Source organism: Dermacentor silvarum, chromosome 2 (genome assembly GCF_013339745.2).
Source record: "Dermacentor silvarum isolate Dsil-2018 chromosome 2, BIME_Dsil_1.4, whole genome shotgun sequence".
In the NCBI taxonomy this organism is placed as follows: Eukaryota; Metazoa; Arthropoda; class Arachnida; order Ixodida; family Ixodidae; genus Dermacentor; species Dermacentor silvarum.
In genome coordinates, this window is record NC_051155.1 from 251,156,943 (window position 1) to 251,176,257 (window position 19,315).

The 19,315-nt window shown below is 47.1% G+C and overlaps 1 protein-coding gene across 1 annotated transcript in view; it reads right to left on the reverse strand.

Annotated features, from left to right (window-relative positions):
* Positions 1–1,443: 1,443 nt before the first annotated feature.
* The window catches only part of LOC119443144 (conserved oligomeric Golgi complex subunit 1-like), a 91,374-nt gene continuing 73,502 nt past the window's right edge, over positions 1,444–19,315 (reverse strand). Inside the window, exon 23 of the mRNA XM_049662593.1 lies at positions 1,444–1,641. Coding sequence (XP_049518550.1) covers positions 1,459–1,641 — 183 coding nt within the window. The 3' untranslated portion in view covers positions 1,444–1,458. The remainder of the gene's footprint in view (positions 1,642–19,315) is intronic.

The following is a 19,315-nucleotide window of genomic DNA, read 5'->3' on the forward strand; positions in this document are numbered from 1 at the left end:
TAATTTATGCCTCGAATATATCATCATTATCATCATCATCAGCCTATATTTTATGTCCACTGCAGGATGAAGGCCTCTCCCTGCGATCTCCAATTACCCTTGTCTTGCGCTAGCGTATTCCAACTTGCGCCTGAAAACTTCCTAACTTCGTCATCCCATCTGGTTTTCTGCCGAACTCGACTGCGCTTCCCTTCTCTTGGTATCCATTCTGTAACTCTAATGGTCCACCGGTTATCCATCTTACGCATTACATGGCCTGCCCAGCTCCGTTTGTTCCGCTTAATGTCAACTAGAATATCGGCTATCCCCGTTTGTTCTCTGATCCACACCGCTCTCTTCCTGTCTCTTAACGTTAGTCCTAAGGTTTTTCGTTCCATCGCCCTTTGTGCGGTCTTTAACTTGTTCTCGAGCTTCTTTGTTAACCTCCAAGTTTCTGCCCCATATGTTAGCACCGGTAGAACGCAATGATTGTACACTTTTCTTTTCAACTACAGTGGTAATCTCCCAGTCAGGATTTGGCAATGCCTGCCGTATGCACTCCAACCCAATTTTATTCTTCTGTAAATTTCTTTCTCGTGATCAGGGTCCCCTGTGAGTAATTGACCTAGATAAACGTACTCCTTTACAGACTCTAGGGGCTGACTGGCGATCCTGAATTCTTGTTCCCTTGCCAGGCTATTGAACTTCTGGATAATTTGTCTTCTGGATAATAATCTTCAGCCCCACTTTTACACTTTCTCGGTTAAGGTCCTGAATCATTTGCTATAATTCGTCCCCACTGTTGCTGAATAGGACAATGTCACCTGCGAATCGAAGATTGCTGAGATATTCGCCGTTGATCCTCCTAATCCTTCCTAAGCCTTCCCAGTCTAATGGTTTGAATACTACTTCTAAGCATGCAGTGAATAGCATTGGAGAGATTGTGTCTCCTTGCCTGACCCCTTTCTTGATAAGTAACTTTCTACTTTTCTTGTGGAGAACCAAGGTAGCTGTGGAATCCTTGTAGATGTTTGCTAAGATATTTACGTATGCCTCCTGTACTCCTTGGTTACGTAATGCCTCTATGACTGCTGGTATCTCTACTGAATCAAATGCCTTTTCATAATATATGAAAGCCATATAGAGAGGTTGATTGTACTCCGCAGATTTCTCTATTACCTGGTTGATGACATGGATATGATCCATCGTAGAATATCCCTTCCTGAAGCCAGCCTGTTCTCTTGGTTGGCTCAAGTCAAGTGAAAGCAATATAGTACTCCTGTTAAGTGGCCCTTAGCAGATGCTGTCAAAATCTGTGGCATCAAGGCAAGCTGGTGCAGAAACTACCTCAGGTCAGTGTTGCCGCTTGTATGTATATTGTTTATTGCATTTTTTCTGGCTTGCCAAGCATTTTCTCGAAGTAGGAATGGCTGTTTTGCCACTGCAAAAGTATAATTTACTAATACAGCTCAACATAATTTAATATTTACTAATACAGCGATTGTTCTTCTTTAGCGTGCCTCTGTAGCAATGGCCGGCACTCACCGAAGTCTGTTGGGCTGCCAAGTTTGCGTGACGTGCCAGGTGGGGTAGTAATACGTCCAAGTCAAACGGGTCCACCTGGGCTTCCACGGCTGCTCGAGCATTGCTCAACACATCACCCTGGAGGGTACAAAGAGAGAGCCCAAGTGAGAACTTCTTTGTGCAACAGAAACAGGGGGGGGGGGGGGGTTGTAATCCCCCCCCCCCCTGAGGCCGATCTTGCCCCCCCCCCTTTGTTTAACCCCTTTTCTTTCCTTGCGCATTTGAGTACTGCAACTAAGATGTAAGACGCGCAATCGTCTGCACACTCGCAAAAAGCGCATTTTCTGACAATTTCCCGTGAATAAATTGAAATTAGTGCTGTTTGGATGGTATTGGCAAACTGTCAACCTATAATGACAACAAACTGTAATGAGGGCCGCTACTTGCTTATGTCGCTTAATTCCCTCATATATGGTTTTATGTCATGACCACCACCACTGGTTTCATGGCTGGGACTGTCGGTCCACTTTGCGACGTCAAGGCTTAAATGTCACGTGTCACGTTACGTTGGTGGTACTGCAGGCGCATCATATACTGCGTTATCCCGGTCCCATTGCGGTAAATCATAGAGTGACTGAGAAAGGCACGAGAAGTTATCGAAGTTGTACTGCTGGGTTTGCCCATAGACTAAAGCGCTTGTTGTAAGAGAACAGAACATTACGGAATATATCGGGTTGAAAGTTCGTTAAAATTGATGCGTGCATTTGAAAGAAGAGCTAGAGCCTTGCGCGGAGGTGGTTAGAAAAATATACCTTGTTCTCTTTAGGATTCAGGAACGTTAGAACTGCAATGGGTGGTGTCCACATCGCGCCCCCCAAAACCAATCTTGAAGGACATTCCTTTGTCGCACTGCTGGCGCCGAAAGCAACCGCTGTCGTCATGGCCACCATTTATTTTTTAGCGCACCCCCCCCCCCCCCCCCCTTAGTGTATATAACAGGCATCGGTGAGGCGTAGCAATTACCGGCCCCGCCTGTACGAATGCGTCCATTTCATGCCTTATGTTCATTCGCAATGCGCATGTTCGGACGTGATCGGTTGCAATGTCCCCTTCATCTCTCGCGAACGGCGCCTCGTCCCGCCTCTACGGTGCGCCCGATGCTCGCACAGCGCGCATACACGCAGCAGCTGTGACGCGCATCGTCTACCGTTTCAGCGGACACCGTGAGAAACGGGCCCGCCGCCGCTCAGTCGCGATTGCGCTCAGGTGTACAACGCACACACCACGCGACATACTATATGCGCACACATGTACTACGCGCAGCAGCTCTTCGCGTAGAAAGCCTTCGCTTGCACAAGAAACTTTTGCTTGTCTATTCATCGTTGTTGACATGCAAGGGTACAAGATCAGATCAGATCAGATCAGATCAGATCAGATCAGATCAGATCAGATCAGATCAGATCAGATCAGATCAGACAGACAGACAGACAGACAGACAGACAGACAGACGTAAGTACATACATACATACATACATACATACATACATACATACATACATACATACATACATACATACATACATACATACATACATACATACATACATACATACATACATACATACATACATACATACATACATACATACATACATACATACATACATACATACATACATACATACATACAGACAGACAGACAGACAGACAGACAGACAGACAGACAGACAGAATGACAGACGGACGGACGGACGGACGGACGGACGGACGGACGGACGGACGGACGGACGGACGGACGGATAAATAAGCTGTAAAGAAGGACTTCGGACATATTTTTATGACTTGGAGTTCCTTAAAAAATTCTGTGTCATTACACTTTGTGAAGGTGGATGACCAGCGGAGCTGTATACATGTAGTGCTAAACAAACATTGACTTAAGTCAATATTTGTTTATCATTACATGTATAAAGACACATACCGCATGAACTGTCATTTTCTACCGCCTTTATTATTCTGTCACCTAGGTGACTAGAGCTTTGTTGTCGCTATGGTAGACGGCCATGGGTTCTGTAACGACGCTGGAAAGGTACTTCGCGAACGTCAAGTCTATGCAGAACCGATGACTTGTAGTAAGCTCACCGATGTTTTTATAGCACTGAATGCCGAACCTTTCCAACAGGAACGTCAACAACCATTTTCCGCTTAGCCGAGACAGGTCTACGTTGAAATCACCCACAATTAGAGCGGATCTAGCCTCCTTTGTTGAAAAACTAGATGACCTGGAAAATCGTAGTCGAAGAAACAATTTGGTCATTTACGGTCTGGACGAACCACGCAATGAATCTTTTCAGGATCTTGAAGAGAGAGTAAAAGATTTGTTCTACAGTAAATTGGGTATTTCTGTGGCAAATATAGAAAGATGTCATAGAATTGGAAACAAACGTGCTAGCCATACACGACCGGCCATGCTTAGGTTGCTCGATTATCGTGAAAAAATGACAATTTTGAAGGCTGCATTCAAATTGAAGGGTACGGCTGTTTCAATATCGCAAGACTTCTCTCGTAGAGTTAGAGAAATTCGAAAGAAGCTTTGGAACAGTTCTACTTTGGAAAGAAATAATGGCTCAAAAGTCAAACTTGTGCACAATACACTGAGCATAGACGGTGTTATCTTTGACTGGGATGAAAGGAAAGGTGCACGTGTGCAACGAAAGAAAAATCAAAATTGACGTTTTGCATCAAAGCCTCAGGAGCTTAACATACTTAACGTGAACTGCCGGAGTGTTGTTAACAAAGTCACAGAACTTGAGGGAATATTGGTGACCCATAACCCTGAAATTACTATTCTCACGGAAACATGGCTAAATGATTCTATAAAAGACAACGAATTTGTTCCTCGTGGGTACAATGTGCACAGGAAAGATCGAGGTAGTAAATGTGGGGGTGTTGCTTTACTGTTCAAGGAACGTTTTAAAATTTTGAGAATGCCAGATATACCGAACATTGAGGGGATATTCTGTAAAGCTTATCATGGCGCAATTAGATATGTATTGGGAGCACTTTACCGACCACCAAATACCTCTCTTGATTTCTTTGCTCATTTGCAAAGTTACCTGATTGCTCACGTGAAGCCTGGTGATCGATTAATTCTGGGCGGAGACTTCAATATGCCAAACGTAGATTGGTCAACCTTCACACTAAATGTTTCTAATGACAAGCTACAGGAAGGGTTGTTTGATATGATATTGTCTTTTGATCTGCGGCAAGTAGTTGACAGTTTCACTAGAATACAAGGTAACTGCTGCTCCATCCTTGATCTGTTTTTCTTGAGTGGATCTATTACGGGGCAAGCAAAGTGCGAAGTACTGCCTGGGATTTCTGATCACTCTGCTGTGTTGTTGACCCTGTCGGGCGTCTCTGTGAACAAGTCTGTTGATGTCATTTCCGTGCTCAACTTCTCCCGCGCAGATGATGTCGCCATATTGGACATGCTTTCGTTTAGTTTTGACTTGTTCCAGGGCAGCAGCGCTGACATACATACACTGTGGAATCAATTTAAAGACCTTGTAAATGATTGCATAAAGCGCTTTGTTCCTTGTATGCTAAAGAAAAGAAAAGGCAAATCTCCTTAGATTTCACGGGACACATTGCAATTAAAAAGACTGTTAAAGCGCCTGAAGACAAAAAGAGGTACCGCAAGAGACTTAGACGCTTTGCTTACTAAAATTTCCGAACTCTCTTCCGAGCTAAAAATGAAACTTTCCTCAGACAAGCAACGCTACTTTGGGGAGAAACTTCCCAAATTTATTTCAACATCCCCTGAAAAGTTCTGGAGGATGATTTCTCCCACTAAGCAAATTAATGATGCTTTCGTCGTAAATGGTGTTTTGAGTGATGATAGTGCAGTAATAGCAGATGCATTTAACTTACACTTTCGATCTGTGTTTACACATGACAATGGTTCATTGCCATACTTTCATGCTTCATACCCCCCTATGTCTGACGTTACTGTTAATGAGAATGGAACACTAATTAGCATGCTCCTTAACCTTGATATAAAAAAATCACCCGGTCCTGATGGTTTGCCAAATGAATTCTTAAAGCGTTATGCGCCATGGGTCTCTAAATATCTGAGTGTACTGTTTTCTAAATCACTAAATGAAGGCGAGATTCCAATCGACTGGAGAACGGCAGCAGTGAAACCTATCTTCAAAAATGGTAATAAGCAGCACGTATTGAACTATCGTCCTATTTCTTTGATTTCAACATGATGCAAACTTCTGGAGCATATAATACATAACCACATTACTGAGTTCCTTTCAAAGAATAAAATATTATCATGCCATCAGCATGGCTTCAGAAAGGGTTTTGCTACATGCACACAATTGGTAACTACTGTACACGATTTCGCTAAGGCAATAAATTCAGGTAAGCAGGTTGATGCAATCTTCATGGACTTTGCGAAAGCCTTTGACAAGGTTTCCCACAAAAAGCTACTCCACAAACTTGATGTTACTCTGGGTAATGCCAAAATTGTTACTTGGTTATCTGCATATCTTTCAAACCGACATCAATATGTTTCATTTAAAAACCATGCTTCTCGTAGGCTTCCCGTTGATTCTGGCGTTCCACAGGGTTCAGTGCTTGGACCACTTTTGTTTCTTGTTTTTATTAATGATATCGTTAATGACATTCCCGTGAAAATCAGACTTCTACGCTGCCAACAACCGCGCTCGTCGTTCGTTCGACCGCACCGTCTCATATCTCCACACGGCTCTGACCTTTATGCGCCGTGCATTCGCCGCTCAGTTTCCGTTGAAGCGATAGACCGCACGTACCTTCGCCCGCTGCGCGGCGTATGCGCTCGCTGCCAGCGTTTTGACAGTCGGTGGCTGCAGTCATTCAGTGTGATCTATTCATGTTTGTTTGTGCGCGCTCACACCACGCTTGTTCATTCAGTTAGTAATAGTCGGGCCACATTTTCCAACGCACGCTACACATGCAATGCTGCCCAGATCGGCAGTGCAGCACTACAGGTGTGTCCCTTCGCACGCGCTGCCCACGGTAAGCGCTTCTCATCAACACCACCGTTTCACACGCGCCTTCTCGTGGTCATCGAGTCTCTCTTCATGTCGGTCTACTTACGCCGCAGCACACCTGCTTACTTAATCAGCTCATGTTTACTACAATTCATATTGCTACCAAGGCCGCTCACCTTACTTCGTATGACATTGCTGTGTTGCTATCGCATTCATTGCTTCGCCCTTAGGGCGAAACTGTGACATTTTTATTTTTTTTTGCACAACACAGCCAACCGTGGAAGATGACGACGAACGCGCGAGCAGTGGCACGAGCGCATTCGCGCGGTTGCGCCAACGAGCCAGCTGTGGAAGAAGACGGCGACGCTCGAGCCACTGCTGATGATGATAGTTTTTGGTCTATGCGATCGGTCTACGCACGCAGTGATCCGCGGGAAACTAGCGTGTAACAGCTCCGCTGTAAAAAACACTGGCAAGAGATGCAAGTTAAGCTGTGGTAATAAATTACACTTCTGCAGTAGCAAAATGGCCGCAATTATCGTGAGAGGATGCTTCATAAGTCAGAAAAGAAATACGGTTGTCGACGCCAATCTTTAGTTCCTGCACCACCTCCTTGCGACATCTATTTTGATAGCATTTTTTGTAGAGTCTATATAATTGTTTATGTGCATAGAGAAGGGCTACATTGTATCCTATATGTAGGAACGAGAGACTCAACTTGGCAAACTTAGAAACTGTTTCTTCACCAAAACGGCCAAAATACGCGAAGATATTTTGAACTCCGTGACGCGACACTGACACCGGGGAGGAGGATTCGCCGCTGCAGCTGCTCTTGGTAAAGTGGCGAGGAACGTTCGGGAATCCCGCGAGATCACATAGACGTGGCATTCTCTGCTACTTTCAGCTTGTGTGAGTTTCGCGAGCCAGCAAAACCAGCGCAGCACTACGCGATAACGAAGCTACTGAAACGCGAGTGCTCGGGCGTCGCAGAGTGGATGCGCGGGCGTCGCAGAGTGGATAAAACGAAACCTTTCGACCGCCCATGTCATTCGACCATGTCGTTTTTTTTTTCGTTTTTTTTTTATTTAGTAGTACTGGACAAGTACGTTTTTTCGTATCATAATGCAATGCAATGATCTTTTTATTACGAGTGGTTGAATACTAGTGACAAAATTCTAATGAGGAGTGCATTGATCATCGTGTTAGTACTTGAATGTCCCGGGGGAGTCTTTAATCGTGTCCTGCATTATACCTCAATCTTTAGATTAACTACTAAAGCTCTGCTCGCGATAGTAGTATTCGGTGCAAAAAAGGGAAAGAAAAATTAAGTTTTGTTTTCTCTCAGCTGGTAATAAACTCTTTCCCGCCAAGTCAGTGAAAGTATAGAGTTCTGAAAGAGTGCTTTACGAGTCTTAACTGATATAGCGTTGCTATTTACCTTCTGGCAAATCAGATGCCTTTTGATGTGCACCCTAAGCACAATTCACGAGTCATTGCCGGTAACTTAGCAATTGGTAACTCATCGTCGTTGCCTGTGGCAACAACGATGAGGATGTTTGTCATCTACTCCTCCAATGATCCAGACACTCGACGCATAGACGGCAGCTAGAACAAGATTAATAGGTAATAGAGCTGGTAATAGGTAATAGGTTAATAGAGCTGCACTCTATTAACCCTCCCCGACCGTTTCACTCGCAAAATTGCTGGGTCCTTGGCCATCGAAAATAACACAGAGAAAATCATTGAACGCACTCGAACATTTTTTTCGGAGACACAGGCATGCTTAACGAACGAGTACTTGAGGCCGCACTGAAGTAACACAATGTATACCTACAACTTGCTTCCATTATTTGTATTTATGAGTGCTTGTATATTGCGTGTCATATATTTTGTATTCTGTGCTGCAGCTTACTTTTGACTGTAATATCTCTGGGCGTGCATTATTTTATCAGTGTGCATTCCTCATCTGTTTACCTGCTCATCGCAGACTGCATCGCGGCTGCGTGTGTGTTTGTGACTGTTTTTACGAATACGAACACAGTGTGGTGCGACTTTCTTTCGCCGTTTATATCTATATGTTGGCGTGTGTATAGGACTGTGTGCTGTTGAGTTTTGGCCCTAGGACGTTGTTGCTTTTCCTTTTCTTACTACATATGCATTCTTGTGATATTGTTATTTCTTCTGAGCGAAAAGGAGTAACCGTCACCAGTATAGGGTGACTACATCTCTTTCTTTCATTTCAATAATATAAAAATGAAAAGGCAGGCGGCTCAAGGCGAATAAAACGAGGAAAGAAGAAAAATATATCGGAGTTGGTTGGCTGGGAAAAAGAAATGCGTGCTAACCACGCGTTCTATTTTGCTGGATAACAAAGTTTAGTCACACGTATTCTGCTTACTGAGTCGAATTTTCGCTTGAGTATGGGATGATCATTTTTATTTTTTTATGGAATTTTTAAGAATCACCTGCTGCAGATAACATCATTCTAGTCCTTGAGCTGGATTGTTCAGAGAGGTGGACATTACTTGCACAAAAGATCGAAGTACATATCCAAATAATTAACTAAAATTTACTGGAATTTACTTATATTTACATATTTATATTACATAAACTAAAATTTACATATATTGCAATTTACGAATTGTAGCTGGTGAGTTTGTCAGGCGTATCCACTTGGAATAAATTTCCAGCATGGCATTAGTTTGGAGATATGCGCCATCAAACGTACTCGCCGTAAAAATGCACTGTTGGTCAACGTACATTTTAACAAATGCTATTTTATGCATTGAAGCACAAAAAAGTAACTTGAACGCCCATGTATTTTGTCCCACACTTTTGGAAATATTATCTCGAAACTTCTGTCATCCTGTAAATTCATTTCAAGTGGCGTGATACGTCTTGTAAACTCTCCGGCTACAATTCGTAAATTGCAATATGTGCCGTAAAGTAATTATTTAAGAAGTGAACTAATCAAAGTTTTGTTAATTAGTTGATTATGTGTTTCGATTTCTCGTGCTAGTAATGTTCGACTCTTCGAATAATCCAGCTCAACAAAAAAATATGCTATCTGCCACAGGCGATCTTTTAAAATTCCGTATAACTCATAAATGACCACCCTATATATCTCCGATAAAGAAGATAAGTGCGATGATAAGCTATCTTACGCTGGACTTGCAATATGTATCAGTTGCAAAGTCAGCATCAATGCATGAGCCTTCCGCCACTCCGTCCCAACTGCTCCGACTTTTTGTACCTGTCTGTAGCCTTGCGCCGAGCTTCATTTCGCATTGTGCATGGTCAGGCCACAGAGCGAGATAAATTGTTTGGCTGTGAGGAGCACTCGTTGAATATGGAACGAGGAATATAAGTGGAACAAATGAAGAAGTAAGTAGCTGCAGAAGAGAGAGAGATAGCTTTATTGAGGGAAAATACAGTTATGGGGGCCTCAGTCAAGGACTCTAGTGGCCACCGCCACGCACCGGGCCTGGTCGAGGAGGCTCAATTGAGTCTCCAGGTCAGTCCGGGCGAAGATAGCTACCCCAAGGTTCCCTAAAAGAATTTTGTGCTAATTGGGGTGAATTTGCATTTGGGGCCGTGTTTTGCACTCCCATGTCACTAGGAGCAAAGATGGCGTCCCCCTACACCAGGGGCATCATTGATTGGCATATCTGGTTAGCCAAATGGCATGCCACCGCCCCTGATGTGGGTATAGGTGTTTGTCTGGATTTTTTTCTGTAGAGCCGAACCTCCTCCGCTGTTAATTGGGTTTGGCGCGGCGAGTTCTTGGCGTGAACTACGTTGATGTTCTAAGATATCGCACGCTAGTATTTGCTTGTTGTTTTCGATTGTGGTCTCCTTCCTTGCTCGGATGGAAGTCTTGCGAGCAAGAGCGTCTACCCCTCTGTTGCCACTGACACCAACATGCCCTGGACACCATACAATGTGATGTTCTGGTCTTAGTCGATCGCCCAAGATGTTAGGGGCGATCCTGGGGATTCTTCCCTGGAGTAAGAGACTACAGGCCGCCTGGGAGTCCGTGAGGACGTAGGCGGGCCTGTCTTCTCCCTCCCGTGTCTTTATCGCCAGGGCTACTGCAGCCGCCTCCGCTGTTCTGGTGCAGGCTGTGCGGACCGAAGCTGTTGTCACGGTTCTTAGGTTTCCGGAGGGTCTCGAAGCAGCAGCGATAACGTGTCCCCTAATGTCCCGTGCTGCGTCTGTGTATATTGTGTCGGGGTTATTGCCGAATCGTTTTTCTAATTGTGGGGCTCGGGCTTTACGCCTGCATTCATGAAATTTCGGGTTCATTTTTGGGGGAATGGGGGAGATCTTGAGTTTTTCTCGCATCTCCTTCGGTATGTCTACCAGTTCGCTGCTGCAGTATTGAGGGTTAAACGGGTATCCCAGCTCTTCTATAGACCATCCTGCCCTCCTGTGACATATTTAAGCGTTCTCGTTGTGTGACCAGTATGGAATTATCATTGCTTTGTGTTCTTCAAAGCTTTTGTACACCCCGAGAGCATCGAGTCTCTCTGTGGATGTCACCAGCGGTAGACCCAGGGTGGTCTAGTACGCCTTACGTGCTAGGATGTCTGCCTGCTCTGTCTCTTTACGGTTAAGTTCTTGTTACGAGAGGCTGTACGTCATTCTGCTTATTGCAACAGCTTGATCTAGTCTTATTGCGTTTGATTCGCTTAATATTTTTCCATTCCGCGTGACTCTTTCTATCATTCTGGTGATTTGTTTGACCGAAGTCTTTAGGGTTTCTAGGGTGTGGTCTGTTCTTGTATTGTGTCTGATTGTTCAGATGCACATTTCACTCCGTTCTCAGTGGGAAACTCGTGCACTATGTTTATTGCTTCTTGAAGTATTCGTTCTTTCTCTCCGATTGAGCCTTTTGTCGCCCAAAGAGTAATGTCTGCGGCATAAAGGGCAAAATGCCGATTTGGACATTTTTCCAACCTATGGGCTAGCTAGGTTATTCATACCCAAGTTGAATAGTAGGGGTGTGAGGATAGCACCTTGTGGTGTGCCCCTATTTGGCGTACTGGAGTCGGATAAGGATTCGCCTATGCCGACAGTGGCTGTTGTAAGCCCCAAGAAGGATTTGATATAAATATAGGTCTTTTCAACGCACCTGGTTTCCTCAAGTTCTTGAAATATCGGTTTGTGCGCGTTGGTATCGCATGCGCTTTTGAGGTCTAGGGCCGCTGGTATAGATGTTCACTCTCTGTTGGAATGTGGCTCAGTACCTCTTCCTTCAGTCTTAGGAAGACATCTGTGTCGACAAGTGTGGCTTGAAACCATACATATAGTTTGACAGCAGATTTTGGTCTTTATAAAGTTCGTAAGTCTTGCGTGGATGACTCGATCAAAAAGTTTTCCCAGGCAAGACGGGAGTGAGATCGGCCTGATTTTTGTATGTAACGAGATTTGTCGGGTTTGGGTATTAAAATGATTTCTGCCTCTTCCCATTGTTCGGAAATTTTCCCGGTTGGCCACACCTCTCTGATGAAGGGTTCAGTTAGTTTCTTAATTTGTTCATAACTTAAATTCCGTAGCATTTCGTTCGTTAAGTTATCCTTCCCAGGCGCTGTATTTTTCTTAGCTACCTGGGTTGCTGCGAAAAGCTCTGCTTCTGTTATAGGGGCGTCCATAATTTCTTTCGAGGTCCATCGTATGCTTTCGAGTATGACTGATTAATTGGTTCCTCTATGTATCTTTCTTTGAGTTTGCTCCCACTATGGTCTCAAGGGCGCGTGACGATTCCGATTTTGTTGCTCCCGGGCCTAACATACTTCTAAGTATGTTCCTTTGTGTCGAGGTGTTCCCCTTAAGGAATCAGTGAGCTGTATCCAGTTTTCTGTTTCTAGTTTCTGCGCATAATCATTTGCTTGTTTTGCAATTACCTCTATTCTTGCTCTGAGTTTTCTATTGAGTATTTCACGCTTCCAGCGTTTTGTGAGGCCACTGCGGCAGTCCCATAAGTGTAATAATTAATGTGGGTCTACCGCGGAGTGTTCCACCGTCAGAGTGACGCTCTTGGTCGAGTGTGCTGGTCGCACGCCTTCCGACCACTACCTTCTATCTGCCCATCTGCAAAGAGATGCTTTCTAAATTTTTCCCAATCCGTTATATTAGGCTGCAGAAGGGAATGAAAAGAAAGGCAGGAGTTAGTGAGGAATGAATGAGGGGAGTAAAACAAAGAGGAAATAGGAAGAAATGATACAGGAAAGGACGACGCGAAGGAGCATGAAAGAAAGAAGGGGAAAAAAAGACGGAGCAAAGGAAGGAGTCGAGGAAGGAACGTGGATAAATATAGAGGGAAAGGCGAGGTTGTGGGACACACGAGCAGGGGAGTAAGGAAGGAACGTGAACAAACAAAATAAACAAAGGGGAAGCCCAGGACCAGAGGCAACCACGCGTTGCCGGCTACGAGCGCGTAAATGAATTACGGGAAGCCGAGAGATTGGATTACTGCACGGACAAGGCCGCGGGATATGCTTCAGAAGAACGCAACGAGATGAAGCCCATGCCACATGATGCATGCCGTGACGTCACGCATTCCTGCTGAACAGTGCCCAATGGCAGCAGTCGGCTTGAGCTCAATGGGCCAAATATGCGCTGCATGCGCGGCGAGCCAAAGCTGGCCGTCCGAACATAGGTGTGGACCATCAAGGTCACGCTCTTAATCCTCGGGGATATGAGAGCGCTCAGCGGGGGTGGTAAATCGAGCCCAGAACGGAGTCGCGAACAGAGCTTATTAATCGCGTTACGAAAGTGTTAAGGCTCCACGTGGCAAAGGGCATCATCCCTGAAGCGCGCAAGGGAAGATCTGCTCCGTCCGAAAGCGTAGGAAGCAGAAACGTCATTGATCCTTTTGATGAGAGCACTGGTATTTACGAGCGAACGCAGAGCACGAAAGTTTAAGCGAACGAACAAGGTTTCCCAGATCCCCCTGCGTTCACCATCAGCAGCGGCTGATGCTCCTGTTGCGAAGTGGGGCGGCATTTCCAACTCTGTTTCCCTCAATCCTAGACAGTCTCGATGTTTATTTATTTTTTTTGTCGTGTTTTTTATTTTGTTTTTCCAGAATTCTGCCACGCCAGCGCAATATGCTATGCGGGCGTGTCTTGTATCCGGCACGTCACGTCACACGTGTAATTCGTCAGGCTTATCGAATCTCGTGGGGGCCCTCGTTACTTCCTCTGCTGTACTGTGCACGCATGACAAGAATCATATGCCTCTTTAAAATTTCTTAGTTTGCTAAGATTTGTGGGGCCCTATACGTGTCAGGACACGACCACACTATAGACTGCAGATAGGAAAGCGCACCTCGCGGGCCAACGTCTTGGTCGAGAGCGACCACTGACAAGCGTTGGCCCATCCGGTATCCGACATGCAGGCGCTCGAGCCTGCAAGGTGGTGCAGACGCCACACTGACCCCAGAGCCTCACTGACCCGATTCAGGCACTCCCGCTCCGCGTTCACACCTGATAGCCTGCGCCGTGCAGCCGCTACAGCGGGCGTCTGAAAATTGGAAAAACTGAGAAAAGCGCGCCACGTCACGGAAAGAAAAAAAAAAAAAAAAGATGCGAGAGAGAGAGAGAGAGAGAGAGAGAGAGAAGAGGCAGGGAGGCGACGGTCAGCCTCCGGACGCGTCAAGATTCCGTGCTGTCTGCCGCGAACAGCGCGAGAGTGCGCGGTCTGTCCCCCTAACGACCCCCGAGAGCCGGCCAGTGTGGTGGTGCGTGTACGAGCGCGGACACGACGTTGTAAACAGCCACAAAAATGACATATCCGTCTCGCCAAGAAGTGGGCCAGTCGAGAGAAGAGAAACCACGCTCTCACGTGTGCGTGCTCACGCTTGCCGGCCACCACTGTCTCGACGTGGACGTTCGACCGGAGCGCACATCGCACACCAAGGAGGAGGACGGGGGGTGGAATGTTAAGAAAACTATGCAGCAGGCTGGGTGGGGGGTAGGAAGCACACGCCGTCGTGGAAAGACGGGGCCAGACGAAGAAACGCGCTATGAAAGAGAGAGGGCGCGCTCTGAAGCAGGCGGTGGCGTTGTGTGCCCTCGCGCCTCACGCCGCCACCTCGAGTCTTGTTTTATTTCGTTTCTGGCCGATTATTTATACCTTTCGAAAGTGCCAGCCGGACTTGGGCGAAAGTAAACATGAAGAACCGCGGGAGGCGGGATGAATGTAGCAAGGAGGAACGACGGCGGAAGGTCGCCGCTGCTTCCCAGACCCTCTCCGACGTACGCCTTCTCCTCTCCTTCCTGCGAGCCAGCCTACGTGCCCGTCGCTCGGCGCGTCGTAGTTCGGGGCGGTCGTTCGCCGCGGAGTAGCCATGTGCCGCGAACGCGTCGCAAGGTGTTTCCACCGCGGCGGCGAGAGAGCGACACGCTGCCGGCGACGGAAGAACTCCGACGCCGCCCTATGGCAGCCATCTTGTTGCCTACATGACGTGTCAAGGTCACCTGCGACCGCGTTGCACTGTGGGCCGCCAGTAGGAGCACGATAGTTGCCGTTTGGGGGGCCTTTTGACGTAGTTCAGTGCCCGAATGGTTGCCGTTCTTTATGCGCACTGTTTGAGCGTCCATTTATTCAGTCAAGTAGCCACGGAAGCGAGAAGTATTGAGCTCTCATCCCAGTCAACTTGATACCAGCGACGAAACTGACACGTAGAGGATAGTCGCTAGAAGAACCTAGATACGTAGTATGCAAGGACTGGTGGGGTCTATCAAGGTTCCGTGCGTCTAAGCAAAAAGATTCCTGTGGTTCTGAAAGGTCAATTGAGCACGGTCTTTAGTGGCACAATGGGTAATGCTGTGCGATAACGGAAAGCTTTGTACGCAGAATGTTTGCGTCTGAAAGTTCCGACTAGCTTTCAGCGAGTATGATGGCACGTACGCATAGAGCGCGAAGACAAAATAGAGTGTTTGAAATGTCCACGTCTATACAGGGATGTCGAGTATACAGGGTGTCCCAGCTATCATGCAGCAAGATTTAAAAATATGCAAATGCCACGTTGCTGGACAGAACCAAGGTAATTCTGTTTGCCGTCGTTTGGAGATACTCAGAGTATTTGTTGCATTCCGCCAAATTAGATAATTACTCGTAATTAATTTATCAACTTCTCAAATATTATAAGTAGATGAAAAGTGGCAGTGAGAAAATTGGAGAGCAACATGAGAAACTACCGATACACCTTTCTGGTGCTCAATACGTGCTACATAAAAGTGTTTTTCCGAGTGTGAAAGATGCCCGCGAATACACACAAAGTGCCTCTAGCGGCCAGTCGCATGGCAGTTTTGCGTGTATTCGCGGGCTTCTTACACGCTCGGAAAAACACTTTTATGTAGCACGTATTGAGCACCAGAAAGGTGTATCGGTAGTTTCTCATGTTGCTCTACAATTTTCTCACTGCCACTTTTCATTGAAACTAATGTGGCCCTAGAGCTCGGTGATATATATTATCTATAAACAACATTTTATTTTTCTCCTTGCCCCAGATTACCTAGTCCTCCTTCCATAACTTCCAAGTATTTTTTGACCCTATTGCTCCCCAATGCCACTTTGTAGCCTGTAGTAACCCGAGAAAAATTGTGCCTTCATGATTCTTTCGCTGTCCTCGTCTTTCGGTAGCGGTAAACATGTCATACAATAAATGCCAACTAGGAAAAGTTCTACTTCTGGAGCCTGCGTGCAGTGCGGACAAAAAATGCTGATGACAACACGAAAATGTTTTATGCCGGCTTTCACGAATGACTTCCTGCAACGGATGTAACGTGACGTCATCTAGGAGCAGTGAAGTGAAGACAACACGAAAATGTTTTATGCCGGCTTTCACGAATGACTTCCTGCAACGGATGTAACGAATGTGACGTGCCACCATCTAGGGGCGGTCAAGTGAAGTACTGCATGGTGATACTAACGAGCGCCGACAGGAAGCACTTAGGTAGTCACAGCGCGCAGCGGAGGCTCCAACACGGTGTAGCCACAAAATAATGGACCAAGTGTAAACGGCTTCGTGACTTTATAAGCTCGTCACATTCAACGAAGTACTGTGTATTGAATAATAAAATAAACACTATTAAAAATGTCCGATGGCAGAAGTCGCACCCAGGACCTTTAGTACAGAAGCCAGACATTGAAACCATTACGCCACGGACGCATGCACCGACGCGCGGCTTAGAACGCCGTTATCAATTTATCGCGGGGAAGTCAGCGCGTTTCAACGCCGCTCGGCAACGCGACGCCGCGCGCAAAGCAACACGGACGCCGTCCCGCAAATCGTGCGCCTTTCGCTGCAGCGAACCGCGAGTTCATGAAACAAACATGCAACAGCTTCTGTGAAGACACGTTTCACTTTCGTGTTCTACCAATTCTTATGAAAGAGGGATCAACCATACTTTTCTTGGCTATTTCCTTCGCCGGAAGGTGACGCAGCCTCTTCTGATTCCATTAAATCAAGGGTTTCCTGACGCTTTGAAGTATAGCGCGAATCACCGTGGCATAAGTGAGCACGCAATCTTGCCGTTCGTGACCGAAAGTGCGACATTTAGTGCAGCACGGTGTTCGGCAGTCGCGGCGGGTGTGCCCCTTCATTCGACAACGCAGGCAAGCAGGTGCTCTGCCTGGCACCACTACCAAAACGGCGGCTCCTTGGAACTTGAACAGATCCGGCAACTCATCCGCGGTGATCCCGTCACGAAGGGTCATACGAGCGACGCGCGTGGTCGAATCGCCCTGTTCAAATCCTGGCACGCTCCACTCCTCTAGCTTGACGTCCTTCACGTCGCCAAACTCGCTAAGCACTTTTCGCACAGCCTCGTTCGGAACGTCAAAAGCGACCCAGTATACTTTTACCGTAAGTTGCTGCTTCACAGAGTCGATGACAGCGCAGTATCGCCCTTTTACCCTAATTCCTCCGCTGCTCACAAGTCGATTTTTCGCTTCTGGGGTACGCAGCTTGAGCATCCAAACACGACTCATTTGGTACGGCCCGATGCCACTCACCGCTTTGATGACGCCCAGTTCTTCAAACGGTGAACGGAAATCCTCGATCCGGTACGGTCTTCCTCCAACGTCGCAATGCAGGAAAACACGTGGTTTCATTAGACACTTTTAGCAGAGCGTTCATGGTCCGCTCCGCTCAGACCGGCTTATCCTTACGATTTGCGCACAGCTGCTCAGTGCAACGCTAGCGGGAACGCTAATACGCCAGCGCACAACGCTCACATCGGCAGCGGAACGAAGAACGCTGCCCACGCTCAGCTACGAAGCCGTTCGAGCGGAGCGTTATGGTGCGTATACTGCTTGCTTTGTCAGCGGGAGGCGTGGCTTTGTAGTTTTACAGCGACCCTGAGAGCGCAGGCCGGCGTCTCCGGAAGACGCGCGCGTCAAATAGCGAAATCAACGCAGTTCATGCAGCCAGCGAAGTGCGCGAAATGTTAGCGGAGCTTAAGCAACACTCTGCTAAAACTGTCGATTGTTTCATCTGATGGCAACGTAGGAAGAACAAAGTTGTAGCCTGAAGGCGGTCTGCAACCCTTTACACCGGGGCCAGACGCAGCCGCCGAAACACCTTCGATCGTCGGAGCAAGCCATGATGCGTCCGCACACCAAACGCGGTAAGACGTTCTACGCCACCGATGCATGCATCGACAAGCAACACAAAACGCCATTATGAATTTATCGCAGGCAAGCCAGTGCATTGAGACGCTTGGCGCGTTTCGATTTAGCCACCTGGACAAGCTGAACCGTTGTAATTAGTATACGATTGTGCGAGTTCGCAGCATCTTCTACGCTTCGAAAAGTATAGATTGCTCTGAAATTTAGGGCAATGAAGGCATATAGAGCGCAATAAACAAAGCCACAAGAACGTTTAAGTCCACAATCCCGAAGATGAGACAAATCCATGTACTACTTCTGTGGCCTCGAGTATAGGCAGTTAGCGTCGGATTAGCCTGTGGTAAAGTGAGCTTTACCTGTGGCGCCTCGTCGCCTACGGATTGCGGCTTCAACGTGCATCAGCAGTGCATCGCCTACTGCTTCGCTTGCGATGGCACCACCTAAGACAACTGCTGCGCTAAAAGGCGCAGAAAGGCAACGACGTCGCCGGGCGAATCTCGCTTTGCTCCGGCGAGAGACACGCCGGCGTGAAGCAGAATGCCTTCGCGCGTTCGCGGCGCACGGTGCGATCTCTGCCACTGGCATTCCTGCAACTGCGTGCGTAGCAGCTCGACTGGCTGCCGTAGCCACTACGGAGCCGGAGCAGAATGCTCGCACCTTCGCCGAAGCCACTCGCCAACAGGACGCCGCGCGCTAAGCAAACCTGCAACAAGGCCCGCAAATCGTGCGCCTTTCGCTGCAGCGGACCGCGAGTTCGCGAAGCAAACAGCTTCTGTGAAGACACGTTTCACTTTCGTGTTCTACCGATTCCTATGAAAGAGGGATCAACCACTATATATATATATATAATATTTGAAGCAACTGCAGCCGGTTGTTCTGGAAACAAGCCTTTTCTCAACATCCTCTACCCCACACGGTACACGGAGGACATCTGCCCGGGTCGTGGAGCCTTGCCGTCGACGTGCACGTCCCGGTGGAGTGTTCCGCCTCCATCTTCCCTTACTGCCCACCCATACCCATCCTCACCATGGAGCAGTGGGAGACGACCCTTCGCGGTGGGACTCCTGAGGCTTGCGGGCGATCATCCACCGGGCCAACGCCATCGCCAAGACATCATAGGGGCCCTGGACTAA